The 14,718-nt window shown below is 34.8% G+C and overlaps 2 protein-coding genes across 4 annotated transcripts; one reads left to right on the forward strand and one right to left on the reverse strand.

Moving 5' to 3' along the window:
- Nucleotides 1-1,208: 1,208 nt before the first annotated feature.
- On the forward strand, nt 1,209-6,048 carry LOC145617064 (putative purple acid phosphatase 20). Its single transcript, XM_081671761.1, has 6 exons — nt 1,209-1,370; nt 2,557-2,848; nt 3,168-3,745; nt 4,186-4,274; nt 4,898-5,080; nt 5,964-6,048. Exons 1-6 carry the CDS (start codon nt 1,221-1,223, stop codon nt 6,046-6,048), a joined length of 1,377 nt encoding a protein of 458 aa, XP_081527887.1. The 5' UTR covers nt 1,209-1,220.
- On the reverse strand, nt 5,366-14,209 carry LOC145618090 (pentatricopeptide repeat-containing protein At1g77360, mitochondrial-like). 3 transcript variants are annotated; one of them, XM_081672875.1, is made up of 7 exons: nt 14,090-14,209; nt 11,374-12,937; nt 9,518-9,662; nt 9,224-9,409; nt 8,981-9,085; nt 8,760-8,857; nt 5,367-5,795 (listed from the first exon to the last, which is right to left on the reverse strand). In XM_081672875.1, exon 2 carries the CDS (start codon nt 12,907-12,909, stop codon nt 11,464-11,466), a length of 1,446 nt encoding a protein of 481 aa, XP_081529001.1. In that variant the 5' UTR covers nt 12,910-12,937; nt 14,090-14,209; the 3' UTR covers nt 5,367-5,795; nt 8,760-8,857; nt 8,981-9,085; nt 9,224-9,409; nt 9,518-9,662; nt 11,374-11,463. The 3 variants fall into 3 exon arrangements, with proteins under 3 accessions (XP_081529000.1, XP_081529002.1, XP_081529001.1); XM_081672874.1 differs by having other exon boundaries at nt 5,366-8,857; XM_081672876.1 differs by lacking the exon at nt 9,518-9,662 and having other exon boundaries at nt 5,366-8,857.
- Nucleotides 14,210-14,718: the final 509 nt, after the last annotated feature.

The following is a 14,718-nucleotide window of genomic DNA, read 5'->3' on the forward strand; positions in this document are numbered from 1 at the left end:
TTACATCTTCTGTGTAAATAAATACTCGTAAATAAAGAAAAAGAATAAATAACTATCAATTGACCAATTCGTGCAATCAAAATAGAAAAAATAAAAATAAAAATGCTTTCACTTCAATTCCTTGTACCCTTAGTACTCCATATAAAATTATACTACCACTTTACTCAGCATGAAAGCGGTAAGCCCTTGCCACGTTTTACAAACTTCTTTGTTTCTTTTTTTCCAACTTTTTTTTTCAAATTTATAGAAGTATCATATGCGTCTTTTTAATTGAAAATTCAAACTTCTTTGGTGTGTGAATGTAGTATTTTGTATAATGCTATTACTCATTTCTCCGTATTTCTTTTTCACTTTCCCAAGTTTTTTTGGGCGTGAATCATCCGTACACAAAGTAATTTCCTATAGCCTAGTAAACACTTTTATAAAAACCTTATTAATGTAGATGAAAATGATCTAATTAGGTAGAAATTTAAATCGTAACTAGTCTAACTACGTACTATATATGGATCAAGCTCGGTCAATATGTATATGTATGCACACCCCTCATGCTATTGCATGTGTATGAATGTACCTTTGAAATAGTAAGCTCAACAACCTAAACACTTAGCACAAGATAAGATTAAACTAGATGTTTGAGCAAAATCATGTAATTACATATGTAGTAATTTCAAAAATAGTTTTTTTATGCTTTACAACATAACTTATACAAATGTACGTAATTTTTTTTAGAGAAAATATATTATACTAACAAATGAAAACTCCTAAACATCTATCGAATAGGAGAAGTAGATTTATTAAACCCGATTTTACTAATTATATGTGAAATCACATTCCAAATTCTAAAAATAATTAAAAACATGCTAGATTTCCTTAAAAATGTCTAAAGTCATTTATCTTGCATTTCTACGTATTGAACACTTTCCTCCTTTCACGAAACATGTTAAGTGGAGCCCACCTATAAAATAACTAACGTAGTTTGGCTACGTAGGAATTAAAGTTGTGAAAGCATTGCATTAAAAGTTGTAGCACCACTTCATAGATGATTTTGGACGTAACAAATATATATACCACATTTCTGACATTTGCACCATAACCTTTGTTACCTTACTACGCATTTTTATTCTTTTCGATAATCTTATTTATACGCCTAATTATCAAATATCAAGCAAATAATATTTCATTTCATATTTACGATGCGAGGTAACAAGATTATATCTTCCATGTCAATGGCAAATGGGAGCCTTTTATTGGCAATCTCAGCCATCATTTGGGCTGCCTTTAACAGTGATGTGGCGTCGAACATCCGTCCACCACCACAAGAAACACGCTCAATCACAACGGATTCTCATAGTTCCACCACTCCTCAGCAGGTAATTAACTTTAAATTTTTCCTCTTAATTAATTTTTGTCTTGATTTTGAATATTTGGTTCTCTTATTGGATGAATGGTGATTGGGTGTTTAATTGGTTATGGTACATGTTAATGCAACTATTAAATACTTGAAGTCTTGGAAATTTCCTTCACAATATAATGATGCTTAAATTTAGAGCAAACAACCCATAACCTTACTAAACTCATCCCTAAGTCATTGATAAAAATTCAAACCTTAGCTTCCCAAAAGCCGAACTTAAACAACCCGAATTCATCACTCCAATTAATTAAACGGGCCATTAAGTATATATTGTGTACTAATAATTTAAAGAGCACTATTTTTGTTATTTTAAAGCACAATTTGAATCAACATACCTCAGATCTCACCCGGAACACAGCTCATTGACACAATGAAATATCACTCATACTTAATTCATATTTTGCAGAACACACACCTATGAGATGGCAAGTTCAAATATTTAATAAGTACGGAATAGTAGTTTGGAAAATCCAAATTTGGCTTTACATGTTATTTTTTGATGGAATTTGGCATTACATACATTATTGGAAAAAATGGAAAGTCTTCTAAGGCCATTCTTACATAGGAAATTAAATATTAATTCTCATTAATTTTTTGCTTATAGATTTTCTCACCCTTATTAATTAATTACAGAGCTAACATCAAATATATTCATTGAAGATGATGTTTAAATGCATGAAATTCGCCAAATAAGTACATGCTGTCTCTGTTGTTTACGATTGGATAATCTAAGACGTGTCATCGTATTAATTCGTTAAATTTGGCATATTCTTTTCGAGTCTTAAATTCTTTATTGCACATGTACATTTTGAGGGAGTCGTGAAACTTACAGGTCAACTAGTGTACAAGTCAACGACCAGGTGGGTTTTGACGGTGGGTTTTGTACTTTAATTTATACAAATGAGTAGTACATGTCATGTACTTGTGTATAATTGTGGTTTGTGAATTATTAGTAGTAGGATAAGTTGAATTGACTCGTTAAAGAGAAAGCTCCAATTTATCTCCTTGATAAATAAACGAAATTTGTTTATCAAGTGGCAAGATTGTAAATAAATCAACAATTGATACAAACAACGATCATTTCCATACCTATTTTGTTAGGCGAAAAGAACAAATATCTAATTGATGTAAATTTATATTTATAGGTACATATCTCCATGGTGGGAAGTGACCATATGAGAATATCATGGATAACTAAAAAACCAGCTCCATCTAAAGTAGAGTATGGCATGTCATCTGGAGAATATGATAATTCTGCAATTGGAAGCTCAACAAGTTATAGATATTTTCTCTACAAGTCTGGCCATATCCACGAGGTAGTCATTGGCCCTCTCAACCCTAATACGGTTTATTATTATCGTTGTAGTGGTCATTCATCTCGCGAGTTCAATTTTAAGACTACACCACCTCAATTGCCCATCAAATTTGTTGTTATAGGTATATTTCTATGACCCTATATGCGTACATTTGTGTATGTAACCTTTACCTTAATGTAGGGTGTGGCCTAAAAAAGATGAGCCAAATTCGAGATTATAGTAACTAAAAAAATAGAGGAAGTATTTACTCTCTACATTGATCATTTTCTATGTTTTCCACCTCACTTTTCACTGTCTTTACTCTTAATCCATCCCAATTCATATATTTTGTACCACAATGATAGACTTGACCAAAATTTATTTTTATCATTGTTAGATTTATTTCATTACTTATCAGCACGGTGGTTTAAATAATATATGCATCAATATAAATAATACAGGTGATTTAGGGCAGACAAAATGGACAGAATCAACACTCCAACACATATCACAAGTAGAGTACGACATGCTCTTACTACCGGGAGACTTATCCTATGCAGACTTTTGGCAACCTTATTGGGACTCATTTGGCCGCCTCGTGGAACCTTTGGCTAGCCAAAGGCCTTGGATGGTGACCATTGGTAACCACGAGGTTGAAAAGATACCGATAATCCATCCAACTCCCTTTACAGCCTACAATGCTCGATGGCACATGCCTTTCGAGGAGAGTGGCTCTACTTCCAACCTATATTATTCCTTTGATGTTGCAAGCGAGGTTCATGTCATCATGCTTGGGTCCTATACCGACTTTGATCAAGGGTCGAGTCAATATACATGGCTTGAGGGTGACTTGAAGAAAGTCGATAGAAAGAAGACATCGTGGGTTATTGTGGTTTTGCACGCGCCATGGTACAATTCCAACACGGCTCACTCAGGAGAGTATGAATCAGTGGATATGAAAAAGGCCATGGAACAATTACTCTATGATGCAAGGGTTGATATTGTTTTTGCAGGGCATGTGCATGCTTATGAAAGATTTGTAAGTGATAGTTTCTCTTTGTTTGCATAATACGTTTTATAGTTTTTAATATTGGGTAGTTAACATAGATCAAGTTTAAACTTAGTCGTCCAAATCATATACTAACTTTGTTTCTTATTATTTGTAATGATTTTATATAAAGTGTAAGTAGAAAATGTCTAATCGTTTCAAATAATAATATAAAACGGGTATAGTATCAATCTATCTACATGATAAAAGGTCATAACTTAATTTTGCAGAGTTTAGGATCGGATCGAATTTGAAAGATATGGAAGAGATTCATTAGAATCCCTAAGTTATGGAGTATATTAATCTCATTTTAAGAAATCAATATATCATGAACATAGTTGTAAAATTAATTGGTTATGTCTATAACAAATTGACAAGACAAGTTATTTATTTCTAATGATGTTTGCATCTTCACTTTGATTGTTTAACAGACTAGAGTTTATGATGGAAAAGCTAACAAGTGTGGCCCTATGCATATCACTATAGGGGATGGAGGCAATCGAGAAGGACTTGCCAGAACGTATTTTCTCTTAACCTTTATCTCAATTTATATGAATGTGTAAATATTTCTCATTACCATATATGAGATATCTTATTACTTCTTTTTAAAAATAGAGTTTGATGTGTTTAAAGGATTGATTCATTTACGAAAGCTTGTGAGTTTTAGAATCCGATCCACTCACGGCGAGTGAAGAAGGATTACTTGAATTAACTTTAAAAAGTACATTTTTCGGGTGTTAATTGATTAAAACCTATGCACACTAAGCTTATGTCTGGATGTATATACTACCTCCGTTTCAAAATATTTATAACAATTTGACATGAATTATGAGTAGAATGTCTAATCTTTGCAAATAATTTGAAACGGAGAAAGTATATTCTTAGATTTTTATTTTAGAGTAGATGTACTAACATTACTGATATAAGGGGGTGGATTTTTGCAAACACTCAGTGTGACCAAGCTTTAATTCGATACCACCCTTAGAGAGTGCATTAGTGAAAGAAAATAAAAGAGTGCATCTTCTTTCAACTAGCTCAATTACAAGCTTTAGATTTTTCTCTTGATTTATTTGTAAATTTGTGCAAATGAGTTTGCCCTGTTGAGCTTATGGTTAATTAATTCTAATTAAATAATATTCACAGATTTATGGATCCAAAGCCGGAGATCTCCATTTACAGAGAAGCAAGTTTTGGGCATGGACAATTACAAGTTGTAAACTCAACCCATGCTCAGTGGACATGGCATAGAAATGAGGATAATCTGCCTAAAGCAGATGATTCTGTTTGGTTGATGAGCCTTAATTCTGATCCAGATTGTAAACCACAGTTATTAGGTTAGATACATATATAAGATCATAGATAAATTGTTGCACATATTAAATATGTTTCACATTTGATTTAATTTGATTTGTTTGTGTATATATATACGAATTAATTCATTTGTTAAAAAGGTGTTTGTGACTACTAGTAAAAAGAACACTGTAGATTTATTTTATTTTATTTTATTTTATTTATTTATTTTTTAATGTCCCTTTACAGACATTCCTTAATTTTTCTCATACGCAAACAAATCAACTAAAATGGTACGAAAGGATTATAACTATACAAGTCTACAATTTATATTTGTTTTGTAATGCAGAGTAATACATATGCTAATTTCTGGTGCAGAGGTGGTGCCAAGTTCAATATAATAGTAAAGGCCTAGTTTACTATAAGGGCTGGAGATAATGCATGCACAGCCGGTGGATAACTACTACTAATAAAATTCTTAAACAAACAAAGAAACCAACAAATATAGTCAGAGAACGTTTGAAATTATACTTATATTAAATGAAATACAAATATCTGACTTACATGCCATGGTCCTTCCTTAAAGTGAGAGTGCCGATCAGATGTACCGCTATGGTAATTCCCTATCACCACTTCATCACCTTCACGCTTACGAGCTAAGAGATGCCTAAGAGAAGTTGACCACCATCTTTATCTATTTTTGTCATCTTGGTCACCAGCAATGCAACCACATAAATTTCACCTTTATTACCTGTTCCGCCACCAAATCAAAATCTGTAGAAGATATATTTTTGACAAACTGAAAATTCGAGCTGAAAATATGAAAAATTGAAGGAAAAAAAAACTAAGCTACAAGAAAAATTCAAGAGGAGAGCGAAATAAAGATAGACAGTTGACCCTATGTGATTGAAATTAACAGCACTTCCAAGCCTTACGACATTAGAAGCATCATCTTTAGCCAGCAACAATCGACATTAGAGGAGGACCTTGCATTGAAAAGATGAATTAGGAACTTCATCCGATTATGCTTGATGGATTAGCTTCTGGTATATATGATGCAACTTGCTACTTTTCTGTGGTTCATTATCATTGCTTTCATCCATGTCAGGATCACAGATTGACATACCACGGTCCATTAGCTCCAGAAGAGGTAATTGAGCTATGGCAAATAGAATACCACCAGTTTGTTGGGCCCGGGGTCAACCACATTATTGGGCCCCACGTACACTCCACTCCACATTAGTATAATATTGTTCGCTTTGAGCCTAGCTCGCACAAATTTGTTTCTGTCACCTTCCCTAAAAGCCTCATACTAATGGAATATGCTTCCACTAATAAGGAACTCATCCCTTCCTTATTTCTTCCATGTAGGACTTGAGGTGAACAACCCCAACAAAACACCAAGTTGTAGAGACCGAAAGGGGGTCACTATGACCCCCACAATGTCACACACAAGACAATCAACCAAGAACCCAATCTAATCAACCCAAATTCTCACGGAACCAAGATCACAGAACCAAATCAGCAATTAAGCAATAGTAAAACAATAATAACACCAGCAATACTAGGAAGAAACAATATCAATCAACACACATGAATTATACGTGGAAAACCCCTTCAATGTAAAGGATAAAAACCACGGGACCGTTTAAGGAATCCACCTAACTTCTCTCATTGATAAATTGAAGGCTAAAGAATCCCAAATCAGTTTACAAAGGATTCACACCCCAACAACAACAAACAATAAGAAATTGAAATTAGAGAGTAAAAAGTGTAGAATCTACCAAAAAACAACATTTAGAAACGTTTTCGATAAAACCAGAGCTCAAATTAACGATATAAAGTCCAAAATGAAGTCTTGGATGTAAGGAATAAGCTGTCAAAATTTGAGTACAATCTAACGGTGGAATTTCCAACAACCAGTTTTTGTAAAGTCTGCTAGAAAAATCCGAAAATGAAAACTCTTGTAAAGAACCCACACTCTCTCTCCCTCCATTTTGTGTATGAAACTATGAATGCTCAAGCTTACTTGGTGACTTGTTTACCACAAGATATCACCTCAAAAGCAGATCCTCAAAGAGGACTTACAATACTTCGTAAAATGTCTTGAAATGGACCAAATTATTGGACCAAAGTAAAACTCATTTTACTACTACTTGGGCTGGACCAATAACAATCTCCCCCTCTAGCCCAATACGGGGAAGACGACCATGCTTTAATGATAACTTAAAACTCAATCCCGCAAGCTTACTACAAACTTCAAGCTTGCTTTCGAGAACATCTTTGTCAACATATCTACACCATTCTTATCGGTTTGGACTTTCTTCAGTTTCATTTTCTTCTCTTCTATCACATTTCGCAACCAATGATATCGAACATCAATATACTTGGTACGAGTATGACACATGGAATTTTGCTCAAATCCATAGCACTTTGACTTGCTTTGCTTCAAACCCAACTCTCGAAGAAACCTCTTCAACCAAAGTATCTCTTTACTTGCTTCCACGGCTACTATATACTTGACTCATTAGACAATGCCACACACTTTTTGTAACTTGGATTGCCATGAAATGGCTCCCCTTGAAAATGTGAACACATAACTTATCAAAATCACCAGCCATGTTTGCATCTGTATAACCCACAAGAATAGGTTTGCTACCTCCATAACACAAACAAAGTTTAATGAGGATCATGAGTATCTACTCACCAAACTAACATAATGTGCAATATCAAGCCTAGTACACATCATAGCATACTTCAATGAACCAACATCAGAAGAATAAGGAATAAAAGACATACTTGCTTTCTCCTTCTCTAGGACAAGCTCTCTTACTTAGCTTAAAATGAGGTGTGAATGGTGTACTAAGGCATGCTTCATATTAAAACTGGACAAGCACCTGTTCAATATATTTTTCTTGTAATACCCACAATTTTCCAACTTTCCTATCACGAGCAATCTCCATGCCTAAGCTTTGCTTCGAAGGACCCAATCTTTCATGTCAAATGACTTGGACAAGCTTGAAGTTTGTGGTAAGCTTGCGGGATTGAACTTCAAGTGATCATTGAAGCACTATGTTATTGGGACTCTTCATTTCACCTCACATACCCGTGTCGGACCCTCGACACTCGCACATGGGTATGACACCCGGACACTTCACTTTTAGTTCAAAATCATGGAAAATTTTCACAAAATAGCCGAGTCGGACGCTTGGACACGTACCCGTGTTGGACAAACTGCTTTTTTTTTTTTTTAATGATTTTACTCTTTTCACTCTCTAATCTCAATCTCTTATTGTTTGTTGTTGTTAGTGGGTTGTGAATCCTTCGTATACTGATATGGGATTCATTTTCTCTCAATTTATCAATAAGGGAAACTAGGGTAGACTCCTGAAACTGTCCCGTGGTTTTTATCCTACACATTGAAGGGGTTTTCCACGTATAATCCTTGTGTGTGTTGATTGTTATCATTTCTTCCTAGTATTGTTGGTATTGTTGTTGTTTTGCTACCGCTCTATTGCTGATTTGGTTGTGCTATTTTAGTTGTGTGAGAATTTGGGTTAATTGGATTGAATTGTTGGTTGATTCTTGTGTATGACAGTGTGGATGTCAAGTGACTCCCTTCCGATCCCTACAACTATAGGCAAAAAGTAGCGTACTTACCAACAATAGATACCAAGGTAGCATAATTAAGTCCAAACAAGGAATAGAAATTTACTTGAAGTGATATTAGGGCAAAGCGCTAGCAATACTCTTGATAAAGTTCGGGATAACACGTTGCATATCATTCCAATGCTACCATCAGTGATGCTAGGCCTAAATCAACAACAAAACAATCTAAGATTCCTGAGGTAAACCTAGTAAACTAGAAACAAAGCCTAATCTTGCTTATGAATGACAAATTTGACTAAGCAATGAAATATGAAGATGAGGCATTACCCACTCAAGTCAAGCAGATCTAGCTTTGAAAAGCTGTAAGCAATAGCAGCAACAGAAGCATCAGTGATGCCAGAGCCCAACACTAATGAGAGCATTCTCAGTCCCCTGAACAAAAGGAAAATGGCAACCAATAGAATTCGTCAAGCCTCATCATTATATTCAGTTGTATGCTAGAACAAAAGGTGTACAGCCCTTCCTTTTTTTTATAACAAGAATAAAAAATATCTGTATATTTGTACCAACCTCAAACTTGCTCCTGAGAGAGCAAGAACAATAGCATGAGATAATCTAGGCGATGTAACATGAAAGTTCTGCAACCTTGGGCAGAATTTTCCCAAGTTGTCCATCATGGTAGTGACATCAGTACTATCATTATCTTGATGAGAAAAAATTCAAAGAAATCTCCCTCAAATTAGGGCAGTTGATAATCTGCAGTGATGAGACCCAAGTAAGCACAAAAAAAAGGGGTTGACAAAAAGATTTTATACTAATAGTTCAGATATTAGAGAGTTAGAATAAAAAGGAGGGAGTAATTACAGTCTTAGATAGAGAATGAAGATCAGAAAGCCAGAGTGTAGAAAGACTACTTGAAGAAATAATGAATGATCCTATATTAGAGCATCCTTCCATCTTAAGACTAGTAAGACACCGTCTATCAGCAACAAAACAACCCAGCTCATCTCTACAGTACAAAAACAGCAATGTTAATGGCTTGATTACCAAGTTTACCCTGGAGGGTAAAAATAGCCTAGGAAAAATGACATTCGATAATTTCAGGACATACGATATAGTGATAAGCTGATAACACTACAACTAATGAACCCCTATCTTAAGATATAACCAACCTCCCTCCCCCAAAGTTCGTCAGAAGGTTTTTCATTTGGCAATTGACATGTTGATCGTCACTTGAAACAATGAGTTAGCAGCTATTTGTCTGCCAGAGGTAAGCTATCAACTTCCAGTTGGGTTGCTCAGATCATCAGCCTTGCAAAACCATTTCAAGTTGAGAGCCACTAACAGTTGTGTCCATAGCGTTACATAAATTTTCTGTCTACTAGTTTTAACTCTTCTATCCTTAAAAACGTATAATAAAACCTAGATTTTGATGGTTAATTACCAAAAAATACTCAGATTCATGAATTTCTCATTGGAAAACCCTAGATGAATTTTTCAATAAAAAAAAGAAATTGCGTATTATAATTCAGTGTGATAAGGAAATACCAAGAACAGAATACATCAAATCCTAGATGAGTTTTTCAATGATCAATCATTATGATAGATCCAATTGGAAACATAAATTTTAGATTTTGACTCTTGTTAATCACAATTCACAAATTAATTGACTATAGAAAGTGATGGAGAAGAGAGCAGGAAATTGAGAGGAGAGCGATAAGTCACATCTTCAAAGAAAGCTCAAAAGCCACTTCAATGGAGAACCAGAACGATCTCACCTTGTAGGTGGTGGAAGGCCACATAGTAAGAGAAAGAGGAGAGAGAAAACCCTTGATCTCTTAAAATTGGTACAGGAGGAAGAGGTTGACGGTGAGAAGGTTGACGGAGAAGGTGGACAGCTTGACGCCAAAGAAAATGAAGGAGATGGTGAAGAAAATGAAGAGGTTTCTCTTTGTTATCGATCTGATGAAAAAAAAAATGAAGTACGCAGTAGGAGAGGAATGGCTAGCTGGTTACTTGTATTTTTTTGTTCTAAATTATTTGCAGCGCCTACAATTAAAACGTTGCTAATACTTTTTTTTTTTTTTTGCAGCGTTCAATAGCAAGAAACGTTGCAATTTTCTTTTCTTTTCTCTCTCTTTCATTTTTAGTTGTAAAGCGCTGCTATTAATACATAAAATCTTTGCCCCATGTTGACTAATGATATTTTGCAGCGTTCTATACACAGGTTTGCAGCAAATAGTGTGCAAATGACATTTTTTCTACTAGTGTAGTGACCATACAAGGTATCATCGCACTGTTTGCAATCTCATCAACTAACCAATGATTAAAATTTTACAAACAATGAATTACCAGACTTTTAACGATTTAGAGAGCATCAATGTCCTTGGTAAAGCACAAATGTTAAGAATTAGTTTATTTCTTTTAAAATTTAATGGTGGATCTCTGGTAAGAAAACAATGTTTCTGTATGCAAAATTGCAAATAATCAACTTAAGTGGAGAGGATGGAATAGGAACATGTCAGCACTTTTGGCTCTACATTTATTCCAATGTCATGTAAAGATGCCACAGCAATGTGTAATAAGATTTATATGCAGTAGGTTCTGAAACATCAAAAATTTCAAGACTAATACTTTACCTAGTGACTTCAATATAACACATGTACTTTTGTTGCAATCATAGGAAAGAAAGCAATGACCGGGACTTGTAATCAACTAACCTGAAATTCCAAAGGGCAATAGAGCAAGGGTGAATCATTGCTTCTGAATCAGTCTATATATTACTTTGTAAACATGGTCTTCATAGTCTTTCAATCACACAAAGGTTCCTTGATTAAAAGATTCATCTTCTCCTGAAGAAACTTAAAGACATCTTGCCTCTGTTCTTTTATAAGCAACTGCCTTAGCTTGCGAAAGGTCAAAACTGGAGGTTGAATCCCCTTTTCAATCATCTCTTCCATATATACACATGCATCACTGACCTGGCCCTTTTCACACAACCCATTAATAAGAACTGAATAGGTGTGCATGCTTGGAACAAACCTTTTTGACATCATGTAGTTCCACACCTTCAGAGCCTGCTCCAACTGATCTCTCTCAAAAAACATCTTTATCATCATTGTATATGTGTCTGTGTCAGGCTCACACATCTTAATCATCTTTCTAAACACCTTGAAAGCCTCATCAGTCTTCCCCTGACCAATCAAACTGTTTAATATTATATTGCAAGTCCTAGCATTAGGTACAACCCCTTTACCATCCATCTCTTTTAAGACTCGAAATACATTTTTCAATTTATCTACTTTACAAAATGCACTAATTAGGGCATTGTACACTCCCACATCAGCCTCCACACCATTTTCGGCCATATCCATAAATGTATCAATGGCGTCTTCAATTCGATTCTCTATACCATAAGTATGAATTAAAATACTGTAAAGAAAAGATGTTGGCTTACAACCATTAGCATCCATGCTCCTAAGAGTTTCTACAGCTTCATCAGTCCTCCCTGATTTACAAAGGACGTCAACCATTATACCATAAGTCACAATATCAGGATTGCAACCTACATTAATCATTTGTCTGAAAGTCTCCCTTGCCTTGGGGAGATTTGGTTCCCTTCCCCAACCAGAAAGCAGTATGCTATAAGTTTTTGAGTCAGGAACAAATTGTTCATGCATTTTATCAAAGATCTCTTGGGCCTTCCTTACATTCTTAGACTTGCATAAAGCACTTAGAAGCCCATTAAATGCAGCTAAGTTTGGAGTAATACCATATTTTTCCATAACATTGAATGTATAGAGTGCCTCATCCACCTTCTGCATCCTAGCATACTTTCTCATGATGATGCAAAACGTCTCAACACTTAGCATCCCCTTGTTCCTCATAGTGTTCACAAGATCCCACATAATCTCAAACTGCCTTATTTTAGCCAAAGACCCAATCATAATGTGATAAGCTTCAACAGTATGTGTGTAATAATGTTGCTTTCCTGCCCACTCAAAAAAACAATATGATATTATACCTGCATTTTCAAATCTCTTCAGAACATCCTCAACCATCTCCGGTGAAGCCTCAACTCCGCTATGATCAAGCCTGACATCCAGTCCTACTTTAGGAGATGACATCATGATTCTACATATTTTTTTAAATGCAGCATCAGATAAATCTTTGACAGCTGCATCAGATGTGTACATTCTAGTTACAACACCCCAGACTGAAGACAATTTCTTGTAATAATAGTGAGCCCTAACCATCTCCTCTAATCACTTCAAACTCGATCACCTTAAGCATTAAAAAAGTTACATAAGAACAAGCTAAATATCTGAGGGTAGATTCTATATAAAAAAAATATACATATGTATAAGAAACAACACGTTGCTACTTGCCAGAATATTGCATCATTTAATCCCCCCCCCCCCCCCCTCCCACCCCCACCCCTTCTCTAGTCTCTACTCTTTTTTCCTCAATTGATCAAGTTCACCAACCCCTACAATGCTACCTAGTAAAATGAATTAATTTCTATCACTCCCTCCGTCCCTTAATTATATGCCACTTCTCTTTATTACGTGAGTAATAAATGCTAGAAATAGGCATCTAATAAAGGGACGGAGGGAGTACTTGTTTTCTTCCAAATATGATAAAAGAGCTGCTCAAGCTCAACCCACTACCAAGTGCTTGCTAAGCCTCCCATATCCTGGTTTGCCTGGTTGGTACCCTGGTTGCTGCTAGTGCTAGCATCGCAACCTCGTGTCAGGGAGGATCACAGGTGGTCTGTTGTAGTTCATCATATTCCCTTCACTAAATTTCCTCCAACTTCATGGGAAAATCGTGTTTTCTCTAAATTGTTTTCAAACCTTTTCTACTTCGGATATATCGTGCTATCTTCTTTTATACTCCGTATTAATTTGTTCACAGTCATCTAATTGACATTATTAATCGACACTATAATAACATGCTACTGGCTAACAGGCTCAAATTCAAAAATATTATAAACAAGTTCAACCATGAAAACTACATTTAAAAATCAAATTCAGCATCTTATAATTTAATAACCCAAGCAAGCAATTTCATCATTTGCAAGTTTGACAATGGCAAATCCAAAAGGAGTTCAGTGGTGTCAACTAAATCCCAAAATCAGGAATGAAATAAAAAAAATTGAATTTTCCAAATTAAAATTTCGAAAATTAAACAATGAAACCAAATATAGAGCAGTGAGGTCTAATTTTATAGTTCAATTCTAACACTAAAGGGTTTTGCAATACATTAGCAACCAAATTTGATTCAATTATCAATTAGGCTCATAATTTTTATTTTAGTAATAACAAACAATAGTTGAGATTTTCGAACACTAAACTGATTAAATTAAATTAGAAGAAAGATAAACCCTAGATTGTGAAATTGATATGATGATTACAAAAAGAAAGAACAACTAACCTCAGAAAAGCTGCTTCAATGGGGAATACAGGTATTTCAATGGAGAACGTCAAGTGCGCTTCAATGGAGAACGAACTGAGAGAGAGAGAGAGTAAGTGAGAGGTTTTTTTTTTTTTTTTTTTTTTTTTTTTTTTTTTTTTTTTTTTTTTTTTGGCCTTTACTGAGTTATTAACAGTTAAGAGAAATTCAATGGGTTTGTGTTTGGAACCCATTACATGCCCCAACCCACCCTAGTTATAAATGGGTTAGATCCGTCCAAATATTAAATAGGGTTGGTCTTTAACTCTTTATAGAGTCATCCAATTATGGGGTGTGAGTGTGTGACCTCGTGACGAACCCTATAAGGGGCCCTATAAGGAATTGAAATTAGAAATTAATCTTTTTTTTTATTTTTTTAATGGTGAATTGCGAAAATATTTTTATCTTTGGTAAACTTGAATTTTTTATATTAAGTCAACTATAACATTAATGATAAATTTTAACTAAATGTTTAACTATAGTTCGTTTTTTCTTTTAACATTTATTTTAGAAATAATTCTTTTTTTAAAAAAAATAACCTATTGTCAACCACTTCTTCCCCACCCCCCATCCATGCTGGCACACTGTCCTCCCAGCCCTCCTTTGTCGGT

Source organism: Chenopodium album, chromosome 26 (assembly GCF_948465745.1).
Source record: "Chenopodium album chromosome 26, dcCheAlbu1.1, whole genome shotgun sequence".
Classification (NCBI taxonomy): Eukaryota; Viridiplantae; Streptophyta; class Magnoliopsida; order Caryophyllales; family Amaranthaceae; genus Chenopodium; species Chenopodium album.